General features: G+C 42.1%; 1 protein-coding gene across 1 annotated transcript in view; it reads left to right on the top strand.

Moving 5' to 3' along the window:
* Positions 1-22,640, top strand: part of ntrk3b (neurotrophic tyrosine kinase, receptor, type 3b) — a 171,315-nt gene that overhangs the window by 111,288 nt on the left and 37,387 nt on the right. The window contains 2 exon segments of the mRNA XM_032523479.1: positions 22,080-22,216; positions 22,218-22,269. Of these exon segments, the coding sequence (XP_032379370.1) occupies positions 22,080-22,216; positions 22,218-22,269 (189 nt within the window).

The following is a 22,640-nucleotide window of genomic DNA, read 5'->3' as shown; positions in this document are numbered from 1 at the left end:
GACACTAAAACCACTCTCAGCGGATGCTCTGTTCTGTTGCCTGCCCTGACCTGCGACCTCAGAATCAGAAAGCCTTTATTGTATTTCCATAGGAAGGCAACAAAAGTGGTTGTGGCACTCAGGTGCGTCTGTCCATGGACAGGAGCATGAGAAAACAGGTTCCCCCTGCAGGGAGCCATATCTAGATTCAGAGATTTCGAGAAGGATTCCTAGTGAAAACAGCCCTGTGTAGAAATAGTGCAGGGGGCGGGTGGTGAGATGTTTAAGGTACCGGTGAGAAAATGAAACATGATCAGTTTGAGTAACATATTAATGCATTTAAAGGCTAATCAGCCAATATACTGTACTGGTTAAAATAAGGAAGGGTTAGTGTTTTGTCATGCAGGGCTACTGACGGTCTGAACACAGCTGTAACAAGCAAGCACTTGGGTCCTTGACAGGACTTTAAAGTTGCTTTCAGCAGTTTGCTCGGTTTTAACCGAACCTTGGAGCCTGACTGAATAGCCTGGTTTATTTCACAATAGAACTCGGGTCCCCTTGAAAACGGGGGTCTCAGTTCCCTTCCAAGTGCACTAGAGTTCTGTTCACTTTAGGTGAGAAGGGAAAAATGCAATTTGGCCCAATGAAATTGAACAAAAAAACAACAACAGCGTATTAACTAGCCTATAATTTCAACCTGGCACACCATTTACGTATGTGTATACTGTATGTTTTTAGGGAGGATTACTTACAAATCCATAAACTCTTATGGCCATACATCACTGGTCGTCTGTGTGACAACACGTCATCATCTCTCCGGCGTTAGGGTCCGCCCTCTTCTTCACTCCCTGTCTGTCAGCTGCTCACATTGTTCGGCCTTCTTCTGAAATATTGGAAACACTCAAGCGAAACCAGAAAGCCCAAGCCGTTATACATTTGGCATTGCTCCAACATTTCTGAGACCAGAGTCAACGAGTTTCACTTAGATGCAAACACTGTATTCATGTTTTTTAAGTCCTGCACCAACATTTTGCCTTTACCTCTGGTCACCAAAATCTGACAACAGAAAGCCAACCTTTTGCATGTGCCACTTGATTGTACAGCACTTGTGCCCATTTTCCTGAAAATGGTGCCCACTGTGTTTTGTAGAACTCAAACCTAGACCTCGAGGGACATTTTTTTTCAAACATTCCCAAAGGAGTGTCTGTCTCTTTATATCCTTTTTACTGTGCTTCTGAGAACCTTGTTGAAATTGAATAGGTGCTGTTATATTGTATTGTAGGTATAATATTGTGTTTCAGCTGCCTGGCAAAGTGGCTTCATTTCAGTGTTTGGGCTTCATGGCAGCTAACTGGCAGGGAGATAAACTCCATGTGGCCCATGGGAGCGGGGTGATGATGAGCTGAACAAACAGGCTAACAGCGCTACAGCACAACGAAGTCTGCTGAACACAGCATGTTCTGTATGCATGGGGAGAAAAGAGAGGAGGAGGAGGAGGTGTAAGGTAGGAAAGGAGAGGAGGAAAGAGGAGGGAATAGAGGAGGGGGGGTGAATGAAGAGAGCAGCAGGCGGTGTTAAGGGAGCTCTAACAGGCTGGCTCAGCTGTGTTTTAGCAAATGGGTTAACTGGCTACTCTGCTGACTCTCCTCTGTGACTGTAGGGATGAACATTTCACTGTAGTAGGTTCAATTCCTTTTTCCACAGAGGCAACTGAGGGCTTCTACAACAAATCTCTCCCGTCCTGAGAGGTGGAACGTTGGACATAGCATTAAACACCTGAGAAGCTTGTAATTATTATACAGCAGAGAAATATAGCATACCCAAGTGAGTAAAACAGACGTTCAAATAAACACACGTGTCGACAATTTTATTAGACACCACAATGTGGATTACACATGAGAGAATTCACTGTGAAAATTACATCATATCATATGCATGAAGTGCAAAACTGCCCTTTTATTCTCATCACGTCTACAGATTGATACATATGTATGGGTCTAGAGAGGCATTGTGGTGTGTGTGTGGGGGGGGGGGGGCACACTTGATTTAACACCACCTCAAGAGACTGTGCTTTGATTTAAGAGCATCTTCATGGCAACCACGGCAATAGGCACTTTCTGGGTCATGTGATACCTGGCATCACTTAGATTTATATATCATCTCCTCACACACACATGCACACACACACACACACACACACACATGCACATTTGTGACTGTGGATAAGTACACTATGTGTGCACAGAAAAGGGAGACAGGGTCTAGTTTGTGTGCTTGTGTTTATATGTGGCCAGCATCTTTGCTCTGTCAACAGGAGAACACGGTTAAAAGCTATTTCCACAGAGAGAGGGGCAGCAATATGTTTTGGACCAAAGCTGTAGATAAGATAAGATCCATGCTACTGCAGCCCACAATCTGATCCTGCCGCCGTGCCAGAGGGCAAAATCTAATTTCCTCTACACTGCGAAAAAAAGAAAGAAGCAAAACGAGAAAAGCAAAACACATTTTTTTTAATCAATGATTAATGCTTTGCAGAGGATGGCTATTTATCTTTTGCATGTTCCAGTGGGACAAAGTGTAGCTGCTAATACATTGTTTGTACTCTGAGTAGGTTTTTGGCAGAATAATTGTAGGAAAAGGCCTGGCACATCTTTAACCTGAGCTTTTGCCTTTATTTCACCAGGCCATGTTTGCCTTCTCACAACATGACATTTGGAGCGCAGATTGTCTGGCCTTTCAGAAAGCTGGACTGTCTAGCTCATACTGACAAGACAGACAAAACAGTCTCTCAGATAACTGCACCATCTTCAATTATTAGACTTCTTTGAACTGAATGTTCCTTGGCTGTGCATGTCTGCCACTGCTGGAGATAAGCAGAGGGGCCAACTGTGCAGCTATAACTCAGCTGTTGATTTGCTACTGGACTTTGTCACTGTGTCACTCTGGGTGGGGACGAGCACTTGTTCAGTATGAGACTATCAAACCGAAACATCATAGAGAGGCCTTTTAAAGCAATGAGCATGGGGCTGTAGTAAGAGAGACTCCGAATATAATGAGTTTAGAGGGTGGTTTCTTCAAAACATAAAAAGTGTAAAGAATGTTTGTCTGCTCTAACAAACAGTAACCTCGGAATCCATTGGACAACGATTTATCCTCTGATAGCAGTGGCCAATGTTTACAGTGTAATGGAAATCAGCACCAAGTCATTAACAGTCCAAGTTGATACTTTTTGTAGGTGTCTTAGGTCCAGACAATGACATACATATGCATATAAGAACACATTTATAAGAAAAAGCTAATAAAAGTCTAAATCATGGTCAGACGATAGCCAATGGGTTGCGTGATTGCATTTTGTTCAATGTGCTCTGCCTCTGCCTTTGCTTTCCCCATGGACTGTTTACCTGCATGCAATCAAAGCTCGCTCAAATGTGATTGGTCAATACTCATCAGACTATAAACAGAAACCAGAATGCTTCCGATACCAATATCTTGTCCCATTATCTCCAGATTCTCCCTCCCAGCCCTCACTTGGTCAGGACTCTTGGCGTCTCTTTTTGACGCTCTGGGTGGGGACTGATTTGGGTAATTTTTCAACGTGCAGGGTTAAACCACAAGATTTAGGGAAAGATTGTGGGAGGGGTAAAAAATGAATGTTTCTGTGACACGCAGGACAAAAATGGGACATGAACCCCAGTCTCCTGGCTTAAAGTCCTGTGTCTTTTGACCTGTCCACCACCCCTCCGATCCTTGTTACAGATTTGAGTTTTTTCTTACTTTTCGCTACCGTCGTCGCTCTTAATTCGACTTCATCCTAACGCTGCTAAGCCTGGTGCCTCCCATACAGATTTTTGCGTCAGTACCTGAGGTTAAGAGCCACTGACCAAGTGTATTTGACGAGTTGGGAATGAGAACGGGTTGTTATATGCAGAAATATTTGTATAGAGATTAAGCATACACTCATCATATGTAGCCATCAAGTGCATATTTGAGACTCCTAAAAGTTGCTTGTTCTTAAAAGAGTCAGCTGAGACGGCATTAGAAGTTAATCTAGCGTGCAGAAGGGAGCGGCAGTGCAACGGCAGCACCATCTGTACGTAATCCTTTGTTCATTAGCATATAGCGCTCCTGTATATCTCAGCTAGCCAGCTCGTCTTCTTGCCCCCAGAGTCTTAATCCTTCCTCCGCCTGTTATGTTTCTGCTCCACTGGGGACCAATTGTGCCAATTCCACTCATCGAGCTTGATAATTAGTGACAATGTTAAAATTAATTTACAAACTCAAGCGATGTCTTTGAGCAAATGGTGCCAATTAACTAGAGATGCTAATGTGGGCAGAAATGCGGAAAAAGGCAGCATTCGACCTCCACTACAGTGAGAGGAGGAGGACCAGGAAGCTGTCCTCTGATTGTCAGGGAGAATTGTCCAGGGAGGACAGGGGAGCCGATGCACATTGTTGGGCTGGGAATGTCATAATGCTGCAGCTTATTCCCATAATGCAAGAACAAGTCTTGTAACCAGGGCAACAATATTTTAATTTACATTTAAGGCTATCAAGTGATGCCATATGTAGAGTCACTGCAAATCCAACAGTGGAATATGTCTCAACTATTACATCATCACCATGCCAACAACTCAAATAAGACTTTTAGGAAATGGTATACGTGTCTTATCAGGTGACATTAGAAGGCCGTGTGGATTATTAAAAGGGCATCACTATCACAGCTAACGGAGATGCTGAACATGACCACACATTGTTATTGGTGTCAAATGTGGTTTCTTCACCACACACAGGAGCTTATCAGCTGAAATATTCAATCAAGAAACCACAGCACACCCGGTCTATAGAGTAGCTGGTTCTCAGGATTTATGGTGTAAAAATGTGCTTTTCCTTTTGATGAATCAAATAATGTTGAAATGGAAGATACACATTGTTTATTTTGAAGGTTCACTGTTTGACCGTCTCCAGCAGACTGAGATAACATACATTTGAACCACTGATGTGCAACACCAATTCAACCAAGCTGTATAAGTTAGACAAATGTCAGATTGGACAGATAGTTTAGCTAGCTGTCTGGATTTACCCTGCAGAGATCTGAGGACCAGGTAACCATAGTCCTCAGATTGGACAGATAGTCTAGCTAGCTGTCTGGATTTACCCTGCAGAGATCTGAGGACCAGGTAACCATAGTCCTCAGATTGGACAGATAGTCTAGCTAGCTGTCTGGATTTACCCTGCAGAGATCTAAGGACCAGGTAACCATAGTCCTCAGATTGGACAGATAGTCTAGCTAGCTGTCTGGATTTACCCTGCAGAGATCTGAGAACCAGGTAACCATAGTCCTCAGATTGGACAGATGGTCTAGCTAGCTGTCTGGATTTACCCTGCAGAGATCTGAGGACCAGGTAACCATAGTCCTCAGATTGGACAGATAGTCTAGCTAGCTGTCTGGATTTACCCTGCAGAGACCTGAGGACCAGGTAACCATAGTCCTCAGATTGGACAGATAGTCTAGCTAGCTGTCTGGAGTTACCCTGCAGAGATCTGAGGACCAGGTAACCAGAGTCCTCAGATTGGACAGATAGTCTAGCTAGCTGTCTGGATTTACCCTGCAGAGACCTGAGGACCAGGTAACCATAGTCCTCAGATTGGACAGATAGTCTAGCTAGCTGTCTGGATTTACCCTGCAGAGACCTGAGGACCAGGTAACCATAGTCCTCAGATTGGACAGATAGTCTAGCTAGCTGTCTGAATTTACCCTGCAGAATAATAGTTTTGTGCTAATTGACATACTAAGCTAAGATGGTAAAAATTACACCTGCTAAACATTAGCATGTTAGCATGATGACTTTAGCATTTAGTGCAATGCCCCGCTGTGTCTAAATACAGCTTCATGAAACTGCTAGCATCGCTGTGGACTTCCCCTTTTGTTCAATGCTGCTGGGGGCCACATAGTCAGATATTTTCAAATTCTGCTCGATGTGGCAATAAAGAATATTTAAATCGGGTGATTATAACTATCATTTTTAGTTTTTTTCATAGCGCAACCACAATGTGAGGCATCGAAAACAACTCGTCTGTCCCCGAGCAGTATTTTTGTAGAAATGGGAGAATGATTCACTTTTTTTCCCACATACAAATATTCCCTGCCTTTACCCTTTCAGTTGGGATGTAAACTGACAACCTTTCAGGATCCCAGTTCCCTGTGTAACTTCAGGATTCTGAGTTTCTCAAAGAGATCTACAAGCCTGCAGGCGTGTGGGAACATATACGTTTAGATGACACAGATTAAAATTTGTTCTATTTCTGGTTTTGCAAAGAGGACGTCTCGAAGAAGCTCGTTACTTGAAGTCAAGGCCCTGCTGTCTCATTATGAGTGCTGTAATTGTTCGGTTCAATCCTTCCAGCTTTCCTGAAAAAGATTTGGTAATGTAACTAATCCAGTTTAAGCAGGAGGGAGCCTACTGGTCAATGGGACAATGTGCCTTTTGTAGAAACCTCTCCTCTCCTCTCTGCCTTCCCTTCCTCTTCCTCTTGTCCCTTTCTTTAGGATTAAAAACAGGAGGTGTATTCCCATTCCGTCAATCACAGCCACTCAGCCTCTATCAGTGTAAACAGAAGAGGGGAAGCAGTGTCTGCTGTTGTGTCCTGTCTTAAAACTGCCTTTTGGTGTCTCTTTGATCGCAGGTGCTGGAATAGTAATTGCTATCGCTTATGAAACAAAATGACAAGCGCTGCCAACAGCTTTGCAATGCAAATACAAAAGAAAAGAGAGTAGTGGGGCTAGGGGTCTATGAAGAAGGGTTTAAGCATTTTGCTTGGGCTGTGTGGAGGTCCTGATCTAGCTGCTGGGATGCGTTAGATTGATATTGGGCGCTGATATTTATTGCCGTTTTTTCCCGGGAAAAATTTAAAGTGGAGTCAACTTTTCATAGAAGCTGCCTTTGCCTTTAATGTTATTCTAATGTCAAGTTTTAAAATTGTAGTTTATGGTGTAAGACTGAAGTATAATTTGGTTCTTTTAGGCCACAGGTTGGGGCGTATGGGGAGGCGAGGCAGGGGCTAATTATGTACAACGTTTGATGAGAAATTCAATGCATTTTGGACGATGTCTTGATTATGGATATACTTTCTCATATGTGTTTACCCCAAAAATTTAATAAAATGGCGAAAAAACAATAAAACTTGGTCACAACAAAAGATGAAAATCAGTGATTGCAAAACCAATTAAAAAATTCTTAAAAAAGTCTTACACATGGATGAAAACTGGTATGCAGTGATAGTGTATACATGCATATTGTATAAACCTGTGTCTATATATATTCATAGTGTGGGATCCTCACACATACTGTATTTAACATAATGCATCACACAGATTGAAGCCTGACTGCTGAAATATCTTTATCATAAGAAACCCTTCCAGTAGAGCAGAGGCAGAGAGAAAGCTCTACCGGGAGATGAAGTCCGGCCTCTCTGGCTTCCATAAAGTGGACCCAGCCTAAACAGTGATGGCTGGATGCTGATTATTCAAACAGCATACACAAAGAGAGAAATGAAGGGACTGGATGGCTCCTCTTCCCTCTTCAAAGCTGTGGAAGTGGATAAGCCTCTGGTGTTATTCACAGACTCCCTCTGACATCTTCTGTTGATGTTTATTTAAATGACGCTCAGATCGGTGTGGAAATTGTCCTGTTGCGAATGCCCAGCAGGACACAAAACAGCTGGGCTCTGGGAGGGAAACAGAGTGTGAGAGAGAGAGATAAATATTTCTGAAAGAACAGAGGAAGAAAAAGTAGATGGAGAGAAACTTGAGGGTTTTATGTAAAGGAAGAGATTTGTGTGGAATGTATTTTGTGTAATGAGACGCCCCAATTCTGCTATTTGAAATGGCGTTACCTGAAGCTGGAAAATAAAAATGTCTCCTTTTGCCTGGCCCCAATGGAGCCGGCTGTTTTCAGCTTACACTGGGCCCTACCCTCCATGTTACAAATACTCTCATGCTCTTTATTTTCCTAGATTCAGTCATTAGAAGAGGGTGTCATTTCACAGCTCCTGCTGGAAAATTGCTTTTTCTTCTTGGACATCCTGACACAAAGCGTTAATAACGTAGCTTTCCTTTCACAGCACTCACAAACACAGCCATCAACCCCAGTGGCCATCCACACAAATGTCCATCTGTTGAATAAGCTGCTGTTTTCGTCTGTATTTGTCAGCGTAACCAGACGTATTGGGCTGTCTGCAGCGTCAGTGTGGAAGGTCTGGGACACCCATTTTGCTCTTACAACATGGGAACATTGTTTTCTCAGTGTGATGAGCATCATTTGACAGTCCCCTGCCTCAGCGTTCTCAGCATCCACACCCATTTACAGCCAGCTCATTCACTCTGTTGCCATTCGCTGATAGCAGCACTTTGAAGTGTTTGCTAAGAGAGGCCGGGGGGGGGGGGGGTAATTGGCTGCATTATTTGGTTTGCTTCTCTTCTTTCTTTGTGCCCCCCCAGTCACAGTGAGATGGATTAGGCGACCTACATTTACAAGTTTTGCTTTTGTCCCCCCCACATCCTGATTCATTGCTACCAGTCTTCCTCATGTCGACTTTTGGAAGAAGAACCCTTGTTTATCTCCACCAGCTGCTCTAAAATGAGTTCTGGTTGTTTGATTTGTGTAAAAGAAAAAACGGCGATGAGACGTCTTCGAGCTCAGGTCCACAGTCCCCTGCCTTTCCCATGCCATGGATGTGTTCCCACGGACTACAGGGAAAGTTAAATTTAGCATCTTGACGCTGATTGACAGCCCGCTATGGGTAACGATGTGTTCCGTTTCACAACGTGTCGCCCAGAGCAGTCGCCCTCGGAGAAGTTTTGATGTTTGTTTTGTTTGAAATGCCTATACGCTATACTTGTACATCCAGTGTGACACCTCCCACAGCATGTTTGGGCTGGATGATGCTTCCATGTGGAGAAAGACAGTCAAATCAGTCATTTTAAGGGCTTGATCAGCCCCAGAATGATGACATTTTCCTTCAATTCTTTGTTTTTCATAGATTTAATTTCTGCACTAATATATAACTAACACTTTTTATGAAGTTACAAAATGACATACAAGCTATGCAGTGAAAATAAGCATTGGCCAGCTTTGATTTAAACACATACAAATAGCAAAGACTTACATATGTTTGACGTCAGGTGACGTCAAATTAATCTCAATCTGTGGACGTTTCTAATCCTGACCTTTGGATGCTAATAAAAACAAAAACCGACTAGCACAAAATGTACAACCAGCATGCATGTAATGTAGAATGTAGACGTTCCATTTAATTTATTTTTGAACTATTTTCTAAAAAGAGAACAATACATGAATACTTAACTTACTCCTATTAATTGTTTGTCAGACATGCTATATCAGCAATGATGAAATGGTGTACTCCATAAGGTCTGTGAAGACCCATTTAACAGCTTAGAAAGACATTAAAAGGAAGTTTTTTTAAGAACCATGCACAGTTAATCTAAAATTGAACAGCTATGTATATTATATTTAAGGCCTTATGTGATTATGGAACTCTTACCCAGACCAAAAGAATTCAATGACGAAGATTGGTCCTGGCCACAGTAGTACAGCGATCTGGTTCAAATGAAGGGAGGTTGATGTTAGAGCTAACCTTGGCCATGTGCCCTGCATGGCTGGCCCTGTAAGCCATCAGTCTAGTGGGAGTCTGACTAAAATATTAAAGAGCCTGTCCGCTTGCCCACTCTCCACCTCACCACAAAGCATGAGTGCATGCTGTAGTATATGTCATGGGGACAGTGTGTATGTAATGGATGGAGACCAAAGTGAAAGGCTATTCTCAATTTAGTTGACACTCATATCAGCATCAGTCCTTTGGGATATTTATCCATCCAAATATACATTCATTACATGCCGGTAGTACATTATATATGTTGCGGATAGAAAATTTAGATCATAAATATTTCCTGTGATTATGGAAGTGATGCCCTTGCAGTGGTAAAAAAAAGAAAGGAAGTCACCTTGCCCTGTTGTAAATCATCTTCCAGCACACCAGACTCCATAAGCGCCAGCTCTGATTTTGATCATCCAGATACAGAACATGCATGTATTGGTTGATAGGTGGCCTGTAGAATAGCAATGCTTCATATCCACATATCCACAGGAACACCTCAGCATCCCTGGGAATTAAGCTCAAATTTCTACACCTTGTGATTTAATTCCAATGCCAACATTCAGTGCCATCGCAAGAAGTATTGTGTCCTTTATGTAACGAGGCAAAAACGGATTTAGTGATTGTGTGAAGGTTAATTTTTGTTTGTGTATTGGTTAGATGTGTAAGTTAGCATGACCCCCTGACTTCACATTCAAACACAAACGCATGCATTTCCTCCTTCTTCTCAGTGGTGGGAGTAGTAAAAGTAGCAATACCACACTGTAGAAATGATATATGTGTGTCAGCTAATCCGTCTCTAATTGAATTAATTTAAAAAAGTGTTTCAGGCTTCAAAATTACAATTCAACATTTGCATTGTCCAAATTGGGACGTAGGGAGGAATCTGGAGGAAGCGGGTTAAGCCCACGTCGACACACGGAGACACTTCACACAGCGACAGGACTGGAGGGTGGTGTGACCCTGACCTCGTTGCTGCGAGGCCACAGTGTTAACCACTGAGCCACGGTGCAGCCCTAAAGACTTCTGATAATGGACTTTGCTGCATTGCTTCACGCCTCCTCCACATGCAGCGAACAGTGTGCTGCTATAACCTGGATCACATCTATCCAGAGGGAGGCAGCCTTCTTTAGAGGCCGAGCAAGGAGCTTGTTGATGTGGGTTCGCAGACAGGGCAATGGCTACATCCACAACTGGATCCTGTATGGAACAACATTACGGACTCCAGCAGGTGCCTGCCGCTGAGCTTCTTCTGAAGGCCTTTCAGCATATCTTGGCACACTTTCTTGGTGCGCTTCACGCCCAAGCAGAAGCCTTCCGTGATGCCCCTCCATCGTCTGATGTACCAGTCTCTTAGTGAAGGAGACCTACTCCTCCTGGCTGAGGTTCTGGAGAGGGTGGTACAGTATCGGAAAGTTGTAGTAGGAAAGGTTAACAGCACCGGACACGTTCGTAACGTTGGACGTGACCCACCAGACCAGACAGACTGGCATACTCGACTACTGGCAACGGGAAAGGAGTCTATCAGCTATTTTAACCCGTTTGCGCCGGATGCTTCGCAACGACACATCTACCGCCGGTTACTGCGTTGCACAACTCTGACCCTCCTGCCTGCTGCTGCGTGGCGCAGCATTTTGTATTTGTCAGTCTTTTCATGACGCGTGCAGCAGAGAACGCACTGTCATTGGTTCAAATACACATGAGGCGGGTCTTGTTGGCCATGTGACCACCAAAATGTACCGTAGTTTGCTGAAAATCACGTCAATCAACCAGAAATACATGTGCGTTTGTTTAAGAATGTTTGAGGACGAGCGAGCGAGAAAACGGCTACGAGGCAATCAGAGGAGGAGGTAGACGGCGAGGGCGGTGACGGTTGATGGTGGAAGATAGGGAGGAGTTTGGGAGGGAGAATGTCTTCATCGTAATCTACCACTTCCTCTGTCGGAGCCGTTTTTCTCGCTCGTCTCTCAAAACTTCATAAACAAACGCACATGTATGTCTGGTTGATTGACGTGATTTTCAGCAAACTACGGCACATTTTGGTGGTCACATGGCCAACAAGACCCGCCTCATGTGTATTGAACCAATGACAGTGCGTTCTCTGCTGCACGCGTCATGAAAAGACCGACAAATACAAAATGCTGCGCCACGCAGCAGCAGGCAGGAGGGTCAGAGTTGCGCAACGCAGTAACCGGCGGTAGATGTGTCGTCGCGAAGCATCCGGCACAAACGGGTTAAGCAGGTTTACCGGTGTGAAAAAAAAAAACTGGAATTAATTCCTAAATCTTCAAAGTAAATATATATAAATAGTATAGTTTTTAAATTTATAGTATAGTTAATAGTATAGTTGCTGAAAAATTTGCACCTAAGTACAGTACTTGAGTAAATGTAGTTAGCAACTTTCCCCTACTCCCTTCTCCCCCCCCCCCCCAAGGCTTACCAATCTGTTTGGTGGAGAACCCTCCAATGGAGGGAGCCGGTTGCGAAAGAACGGAGACAGCAACCAAACCCCCGGGGCCAGTGACAACTAAGATAAAGGGAAAAAGATGGGGACAGAGGGATAAAGTAGAGAGAGAGATGTGAAGTAAATGATGAAACAGCAGTTCAGCTCAAATAAAACATGCCAATAGAAGAATTTAGGTTTAGAACAATTGCAGTTTTGGTCATTCTGGAGGCATTTTATTTTCTAATCATTAGTATGATTGCTAGTATTTTGACTCACTCCGGCAACATGTTCAACATCCTGATAACAAAGGCTATTCAAAGGAAATCAAGTAATCCAGGAGAGAAAACAAAGGAAAGAGTGTGCATGAGAAAGAGGAAAAGGGGGCGCTACTGAAGAAAAAAAGGAGAACAACGACACCTCGGCCATTGATTGATATCCCATGGTGGGTCAGTGATTTGATTTTGTGTGTGTGTGTGTGTGTGTATGTGTGTGTGTGTGTATGTGTGTGTGTGTGTGTGTGTGTGTGTGTGTGTGTGTGTAACTGAGACTGAATGAATGCTAAGCAAATGGGACCTGAATGCACCCAAGTGCAGAAAACGTCGTTAACAATGACCTTAATGTGCTTCTTCCAATTCATTCCAGGCCCTCACAGAGTGCTTTCCTCTGTTACCTAACTAGCTGGGGAAACCTCTGATTAAAAATAATCAGCTTTTCTCTGGTGTATTCTAAACTGCCATTTCCTCATTCACTTCAGCATTACACGAGTGTAATCCTACTCTCCTGGGAGGGTGGTGTTGAGCCACACTAGCACGATTGCTAGCAGGATTGCTGCAGCATGTCGGTTGGTCGGCCCACCGCTTTGGTCCACACTTAAACATCTTGACAACAATGGAAGGATTGCCATAAATTGTTGTACTTATGTTTGTGGTTCCCAAAATGATGAATCCTAATGACTTTGGTGATTCCATGATGTTTCCTGTAGCGCCATAATGAGGTTGACCAGTTGGTTTTTTGACTGACTGACTGACTGTTGATGAGTTTGGGTTTTGAGTGAAGTTACCTGTTTGGTGCATTAACATGAAGTTTGGTGTCAAATTGTCATTTGTTAAGTAAACCCCTTTCCAAACGTTCACCACATTTTACCGGAATTTATCACATAGAGATATCTTAGTTCTGACTAATAATTTATCTTTCAACTAATCAGCCCCACCTAAAACATTTGTTTCATCCCAGTAGAATGGTGGGACACATTAGCATTCAGTAGCTTTACTCGTAGCACTGATGTGCACAATCATCAAACCATTTCTGTGGGCTGCTGAGGCTGAATGGGGCCCTCCTTTGGGATTTACATGCAAACTCTACCAGATGCTCAATGCTGGGGAAGCGTTTCATATTCTAATGCCATGACAAGAAATATAGCCATCGAGTGTGTGGTTGCCGCTGTGCATATGTTTGTACTGTGTGTGTGTTTGTGTGTGTGTGTGTGTGTGTGTGCATGCACTGTTGCCTTCAGTGCTGAGTTTATAATGCAAACTAGTTTCCGTAACAAGCCACCACAAGCTTTTCATTTGTCCCTTTCTGATTACATTTCTGTAAGTGAAAAATGAAACCCCCAACAGAGTGGAGTCATTTATGCCACCGAATATATTCTCAGATGGCTGTACACCCGGTTTTAAGTAAGGATCCTGAATCTGTCGTAGTCATAAATCAAGGAACAGACCCATGACAGCTAGGCATTTTCCATCTTTTTTCCTTTTCATACTTGTGTAAAATGATTTTGTTGGTCTTCAGGGAGCTTACATACAGAATAATGTGTTGTCAAAAATGTAAAAGCTGATAGGGCACAGTAAGAACAGAGACATAATAACACTCTCACTGGTTTGCGTTATTATCATTGTGAGCATCAAGATCCCACATAGACAGCAACACCAACTGTAATTGGCTCAGTGCTGTGTCATTGCAGATAATGTTCGGCTCGGTGTAGGCTCTTCATTTTTTAGAGGACGTAAAAACAAAGTGGCTTCAGATGCAATGACTGATAGGTTTACAGCACATTTTGAACCATATGTTTTTTTCTGTCTCAATTCGGGTGTCCTTCCCTGCAGTGTTCACCATTGTTTATACCACAATAAAGCGGGAGCACATTGAGCTGTGCGGGGCGACTGTAAATTGTCAATAACCTCCATTGCAGAGGACTATAAATATCAGCTGTCCAAGTGCCCAATATTTGCCACAATTGGTCACCATCAACTGGAGAGGCTAACAACAGGCAGTTGTACCGAGGGGGCATTTTGGATACGGCTGTCACATGTTGACCGTGCTCGTCTGTGAGTGGTTGAGACCATTTGTCTTTAGAGCTGTAGATGTCTTCACCAGTGCAGTGCGGGGAGCGATGCACATAACCTTGAGGCTTCTTACAACAATAGTGCCATTTGGAAATTAACTGGGCTTTTTATACCACGAATGCAGCACTCGCTGTGTGTATTTGCACATTTCCTACCATAAAGCAAGCAGGCGCAACATATAATCGTTCAAGATTTTGGACTATGTTGTATAATTTAACCATTCTTGGAAAGGATCTTGTTTGGAAGTGTAGTGTTTGGATGGCAGGTGTTAAGATGTTCCATAACATATTTGCTGGTTTTAATTACAGCGATATATCACTGATTGAAACGTACAGTCACAGCACTGAATGAGAAAATATCATCCCAGATTGATTCATGAAAAAAGCTATAAGCCCTGTGACAGTTGTTTCATGTTGTGTGTTCCTTCTTCACAAGCATGATGTTTGCTTTGATTTTCTTACACTTCACACATATGGACTTAATTTGTTTCACATCCATCGTTGACTATGAGCCTGGCCTTGCCTCAGTACGTTTTTCTTCCTGTGTTCTCTTATTCATTTTACATGTCCTCAAGCTAATTCCAGTCCTAATTAATAACCTTTGAAAGGAATCTGTGCGATAATTACCACAAGAAGGTGGGACAGAAGCAATCACACTCTGCACAATTCATTCCCCATCACAGGGAAAACCCTACAGAGTCAGCCGCTGGCTTTCTTGAAAATTTTAAAATGTAATTATTTATTTTTTGCCATGACAATCACCTTCAACACTTGCTTCAGAAGTCAAGACAAAAAAACTTTCAGATGGCTCCACAGACAAACAGCCCAGCTGAGTTTTTGGTCTGGTGTGGCATTATGTAAAAATAATGATTGTAATAAAAACAATGAGAGCTGCAATAAATAAACAGAAAAAAGCCAGAGGCTGTTGTGGAAAACAGCTCCCACAGCAGAGAACAAGGAAAAAACAAATGAGGTATGGACATCATAATAACATCTAATATCACTAACGAGGAGAATAGAACATAAATAAGGACACACAGCGTCATTGATGCATTGAAGCTCCTAATCCCAGACCGGGCCATGTGATCCAGAGACGCAGCAGCAGTTTTAAAAGCAGGGGCACAAGCAGTCTAACAAATTACAGAAATGCTATGTATTGTAATGCTCCGTATTGTTACTAACCCTAATTAAAAAATGACTTGATATTACTTTGGATATTGTACATTTACTGTCTTATGTTCAACTCTGGCATCTTTTTTAGGAAAAATAGTTATAATTAGGAGGATAGCCAGAAAGATAAAGTCAGCTATTCTTTTCTTCAGCCCAGAGCAGTGTCTACAGATATTACTCGACTACATACAACCTCACCTACCTTTAACGAGAAGATAGATGCAGCAGTTTCCAGAGTATATGTGGCCTGAAAGGCGAAGGCCAGGGCAAAACAGAGCCCACAGTGTAAAAAGCTTTGCTTTTCACCTGGGGGCCTTGCCTTAGGCGTGCTTCCTGCGTCACACAGAGTGTAGTGTCTGACACTCGTTCTCTTCGGCTGACGTTTAGTGGTTGCCTCTCTTTTTGAATAAGTTAGCAAAACCGTAACCTAAACAGCTTTTTATTTAGCTAATCTTAGCCTTATCCCCAAGTTCCTGTATTCTGATATCAATGTAGGATAGTATCGTCTAGCCTTTAAGGGAGACTTTAAACTCAGCATGTGCATAGGTGTGAGACCTAAATCATACAAAAACATGAAGAGTACATATGTATGTATGCCTTTATACTTGCAGGTATCAACAAAACTGATCTCATATTGTGTGCCTATATTATTCAGTCTAGTTTGCCTATTTTACAAGCTTTAGAAATAAAACTAACTCAGTCCAACTTCTCATTTTAAACAAACCTAAAGTAATTCAGGGCTTTTGTTATCACATGAACTGCATGAGACTCACAGAGCACACACAGGGCTCGGTTTCAGGAAGCAGGTTTAGTAAAAACTCTGAATTAGTCACCGTTGAGATGAGGGAGACAGACAGGGAGGTAACTTAAGATCGGAATCAGTTACTATGGTAACTGAGCCTGTGAAGCTAACGTTGTCGGGAGCAGGTTTTCTTCTCTCAGCCTCCTCCCTCTGACTCAGCGCTCTCTCTCTCTCTCTTTCCTCATTCATTCCTTCAGTCTGTATCAGGCACATTTTAGCGCAGTTTGTTATGGGCATGAATATAAAACATGCTGGTTTATTAACTGTGTGACTATGAAACGTTTTCTTCTCTAACATGACTTTTCCTGGTGTCGACGATCCCGTTGATGAAGAAGCTGTATTCCTTCTCCGGGGGTGAAACATACGTCAGGAGATGATATTGAGGCCCCGACTATAGATTTAATTTCAGTATTTTAATCTCAGATAACTACCTATTTGAGCGGTATTATTTTTCTTCCCAGTCTATCAGTTATGTATCCTACATAACCTTATCTGTCCTTATATCACTAACGTCCCCCATTGTGTTCTTCACAGTCTATCAGTTATGTAGCCCACATAGCCTACAATATGTTAATAAATAAGTTAATATATGTTCAAACTCACCTTATGTGCGTATGAGTATTTCCGCCGACCAGTTTGTTTGTGGTTGTTACCATGGTGAATCGTAGTATCATGGCTCCATTCATGCTGCCTTTTATTGCTTAACTCTGAGTCAACCTACTCCGAGTTGATTGAACCTACTCCAATCAGCTGTTCTGGAACTGAAAACTCAGAGTTCCCACCTCAGGGTAAATCTACTCAGAGATGTAAATGTAAATGTGCTGTATTTATATAGCGCTTTTCCAGTCTTAACAACTGCTCAAAGCGCTTTTACATCTACAACCCTTAGCGCTTTTACATCTAATACCCTTAGATCAGGGTTAGACTCCGAGTTTGTTAAACCTTCTTCCTGAAATGGAAGCATGCACTGCTCTGTTTTAGGGAGTCCCTCCACTCAGACAGAACAACTGAAGGCAACTCAAATAACTAACAACATTGTTATCATCTCAGATCTTGTCTTATCTTGAATATGGTGGCAGAGAACAAGGTAAAAACCTAAGCGAGGGGCGCAAATATAGGAGATGGACATACCCCCTATCCCAGCTGTAATCCCAACGAGTCATCCTCCTGGTTACTGTAGAGAGAGAATGAGTGGGCCAATCAGATTGTTGTCTAAAAGAAAAGAAGCTAGAAGAATATCAGATATTCAGGAGGAGAAATGCATGATTTATACAGTATTATATAATCTCTGGCATTTAGCATTATCAGCCATAGGATTAAATGGTGTGTCTGGGGGTTACTGTGACAAGTCATGGCACCACACATACACACACACACACACACACACACACACACACACACACACACACACACACACACACACACACACCAATGACAACTTATAGCATGCTAAATGTGATTTTATGAGGTTCCATGAAGCCATAAGTGTGCTTCTTATCCAATATTAGCTAAATGTATGAATATATATACTAATCTGCAAATAAATAAACTGTGTAGTCATGACTTCACTTTGAATTCTTAAAAAGGTTAGTGTGATTATGCTTACAACGGGACCACGCCTGGAGATAAAAGTTGGCTTGTGTCTGGAAGGTGGCCAGTTCAAAGGTCCGCATGCTCTTTTAATTCATCACTGAGGCCTGGTCAACAGATGGAGCCGCCGGCCCAGCACTTTGACAATACATTAATGAACGAGTCCATTTTAAAACCCAGGAGGGGAAGGCGCTGCTATATCTGCTCCTGCAGAGTAAATTAGATTGACTTCTAAACTCTGAGAAACAGATGATGCAAATGTCACACTTGATCAATGGATTTGGCTGAATTAGCTAATGCACCTGCAAACCACACCTTCCATACACATAAAGCATGTGCTGCACCGCCACGAGGCAGAACGTCAAGCGAAAGAACTTTGAGTAATGCAGACTGGAGTGACACTTCTCTTTAAAAATTATGGAGGAATTTCATCTGGAGAAACATATTTGCCACAGAAAAAGTAAAAGGATGTTTGCTGGAGAAAAGTGAGAAATGAGATTTAACTAACCTTCATTCGACGGTCCGCCACTGTGATCTAAGACTCTGCCAGAAGGAATCCCTGTTGTCTCTTACTAAGAACTTGTTATATTAATTATGATTGATTGTTTGCCGGTGATAGCGTGTCCTTTGATGATCAATGGCATTCTTGCCAACTTGTGTGTGAGATGCAGCTCTGAATGAGGCTGAGGTGGCAACCAGTCAGAGTTATTTAGATAGTTTCTATAAATTACAACATCACATACATTTTCAAAGGATTGACACTTTGCTTAATGTGCTTGCCGTGAGTTAGATTGGGAGATAAACCGGTGGTCTGTACTCTTACTGCTAAATCCTAGCACTCCAGAAAGTCTTGTAGATGAGTGGGTTGATTCATAAACAGGATTTTATGTCCTTAGGTTATGTTGAAGGATGGAAACATTGTGAATAACATGAATACGATTGATGGACAGTGTGCTAGATTTCTTTGGTTATTAAAACTGGAAATATATCAGAACATTTAAAAAAGCATGACTGGATGCATAGAGTCTAAGAGACACAGACCCTGTGCTGCATTCAAAGTCCTTTCTAGGCAACTGTCTTAACTATTACCAACCCACCTGCTTTTTGTTTATGGGTCCAACAAACCTGCAGTATGTTTCAATGTTCCATTCTTTTAGGAGCAATAAAATCTAAAGTCATTTTACTATAGTATAACATGAGTTATAAGTAGTTAGTCTGATGAGGAACTGTTTACCTTGATATTTTTGACCACAATAATTGAAGTGTAATGATGTAAATTTGCACATTATTACATGGTATTGGTCCACACATCTAAATATGCTTTACATCGTGACCATAAATGGTAAATGTCTACATATTTATCATCACACCTCACATCATAGGACTGTAGTCATGTGAGGAATAGAACGGTTAAGGTTAAAAACCATCCAAAGTCTTTAAGTCAATGTTGGAATTAGACAATTCATAGTGCATGTCTGAATTTACCTACAGCATGAACCATATTAGTCTTTAAAAAAAAAAAAGTTGTGAAAGGATTGAGAGATGAAAAGAATGGAAAATAGCTGAAAGTTGGCTCATTTCATTTTCCAGTTCTCCTGAATAAATCAAAGTTGGTTTAATAGAGAGGAACTTTACTCACAGATAGACCTTTCGGGGAATATGTCCACTTCCTGTTCCAATTCCATTCTGTGCACAGGCAACGTCTCAGAAGATAAAAAAACATTCGGCCTTTTCATCACTCAGGTAACATAAATTCAATTTTTTGTGGATGGTCGAAAGTCAAGAAGTCCAATTTCCCTTTCACTCCTCAGAAAACCTTCATCTCCCAAAGAATCAAGGTGGAGGTTTTTGAGTGCAGCAGTTTGGAGGGAGGCCAGGCGTACCCTGGGGCCTCATCCATCTCACACTGGGCTCTGACCAGATGGCTTTTCATTCCAATTCATATTGTATTAAAATGCAGAGCATAATTGGATCCTTTTTGAGGTATTCTTTCTCATTTTTTTGAAGATTTCTACACTTTATCATAATTCTCTATGTAATGGTTTTATTTCAAGAGTAGTGATGTTTGAAGCATTATGCTGCACATATATCAGAGAGTAGGGCTGTGGCGTGCCCCGTGGCCCCGGTGGTTGGGTGGGTATTCGCCCGGTGAAGACCTGCGCTCTGCTGTGCACATCTCTCCAATAAAGAGGGTGCTCACCTATGAAAACCCAAGAGCCAATGTTGTAAAAAAATTGATGCTCACACGTGTCACTCCTTCACACCACGGCTCACGGTCTATCATTGGATATGACTGGGCCTTGATTAATATTTACTGTGTTGTCAAGGTGAGCGAGAGACTCAACTTTGGAGGTAAACAGATTGACTGTCACAGCACCATGGAATCAGCTACTGTTTGCTATTGAATTTATTTCCACTTACTGTTTTCTCCCTCCTCTCTGAAAATTTGCAGTTGTCAGAGCTGTGTGTTGCCTTGGACACCGCAGTGACAGAACAGGAACCCGGATCACATCGGCTCACAGTCAGTCATGTCAGGGATCGGTTTTTGAATTTTGATTAAAGAAAGGAGGTTATGGGTAGTTGGCAGGAATATGTTTTATGCCAGCATGAATTCAACCAGCAGATACTGCTTCAAACATATGTAAATATTTGGATTCAGTAATTAATTTTGTAGATTAAAACCTTAAAGAATGGATGAAGAGAATCAATGGATGAATTTGGGCTGTGACTAACGATTGTGTTCATTACTGAATAATCTGCAAATCGTTTTTTTCTGATTAATCAATTAATCATTTTGTCTCAAAATATCTTTGTATGTATTTATCAGACTGACAGTCCAAAAAAGTTGACAAGCTGGAACCAGAGAAAATTGGGCAAATGAATGTTCTGTCACGTTGAATCGTTTTAGTCACATTATATGCATAAGGTCCTTTTGATCCAGATGTTCTGTAATACATGAATGTATTTTCAGAATGTCATTCATATTAAATAATGGCTTGATCCAGGTAGAAAGATGAAGTCATTTTTCTCCCTGAGCACCAACTACACATCCTTTCACATTTGCAGCACTGTAACTGTCACTGTTGTAACTCTTTCTCAGATTTCACAATGTTTTCAACATCTCCATTTTCATAAACTTCAATTACCTGATTAAACTTACTGGAATCCCATCAACCCTTTCTACTTCATTGAAATATCCAGACTCTATTAGAATGCTGCTGGACAGAAGGTGTCTGCAACTTCACCAAAAAGTCCACCTCACACACATAATGTGTATGTTGCATACTCAACCCTTACTGTATGCTCACCAAACATATGATGTCCTACGGAATGGTCACATGACGCCAGCTACAAGCTCCATGACGCCGACCAGTAGTTTGTGGTTGCATAGGCATCTACAGGGCTTTGTGACGCTGGCTACACACATCCGTTGTATCAGGTTGGTGGCTCAGTTACCCAACAATAGGTGACTTTGAGCTGGGGACAGAGCACCACCAGCTGCTGGTTGTTTTAGAGTACAAAGTTTAGAATAGTTTAGAAACAACTAGTTAAAGAGTTGAGAAAAGTTGAAGATAAGGAAAAGGATTGTGGTTTAAGGAACACGCATTTCCTGGGTGAAAGGCTTTACTTTTCTCCGGGAAGCAGACTCCGCTCTCTGGCTTGAAAGTCCTGTATGTCCCCCCCCATCACCCTGACGACCTCCCTTTGTGGCCATCCGCATTCTTATACAGCGTCAATGTGGTGAATACACCAAAAAAAGTGGAATGCTTATGATTTAGAGTGCTTAACTTTTCATAGCTTTTTGAATGAATGCTTCCTAAGAACAGGCTGGAAGTAACAATGAGTACATTTCATTATTTTAATGTAAGTGGAGAGGGACTTAATGTATAACTTCCATGTATGATCTGTCAGGCAGCAACTTTCTTTGTCCAGTCAGTATGTTTGTAAGTAGGTTGTCACATTCAGTATAACATTGACACTGAACAATAGTATTGCGTAAAAGTCCAACAAACTTCATTTCATGATTTGGACTTTTAACTGTTAAATAGCTCGTCCTTCTTATGTTCTTCTTCCAGGTCCTGTAGCTGTGATCAGTGGTGAGGAAGACTCTGCCAGCCCTCTTCATCATGTCAACCATGGGATTATTACCCCATGTACTCTGGATGCGGGTCCTGATGCGGTTGTCATAGGGATGACTCGTATTCCTGTGGTTGGAGAATCCTCAGTACTTTAGGCATGGACACAACTGCAACAAGCCAACCACCCGTAAGTCCCTGGAAAGTTTCTGCTCGTTAGCACTTCTCTGTCACAATGTTGTGTAGTGACCATTGTTACACAATTGTATGGAGATACAAAGCAACCATTGAACTACATTTGTTCAAGCCTGAGGCTAAGTATACTAAAACTGTATGGAACTTAGGGAACACAAGCTCCCATAGAAAGTTATTCACTGTGTAGTAAAGTGCAGCAACTGGTCAGAGATCCAGGTATCAAACATCACATATTTATGAGACTCATTCCAACTGTTGCATCTCAATTGTAATTTGTTGTATATCTTTGAAATAAGAAAAGTGGCTGGGCCCACAGGGCAGTAGTATAATTTAGTCTCATCTATAGATTGAGTGGGATCCTATTGT

This window comes from Etheostoma spectabile, chromosome 1 (assembly GCF_008692095.1).
Source record: "Etheostoma spectabile isolate EspeVRDwgs_2016 chromosome 1, UIUC_Espe_1.0, whole genome shotgun sequence".
Lineage (NCBI taxonomy): Eukaryota > Metazoa > Chordata > Actinopteri > Perciformes > Percidae > Etheostoma > Etheostoma spectabile.
This window is presented reverse-complemented; position numbering and strand designations above follow the sequence as displayed.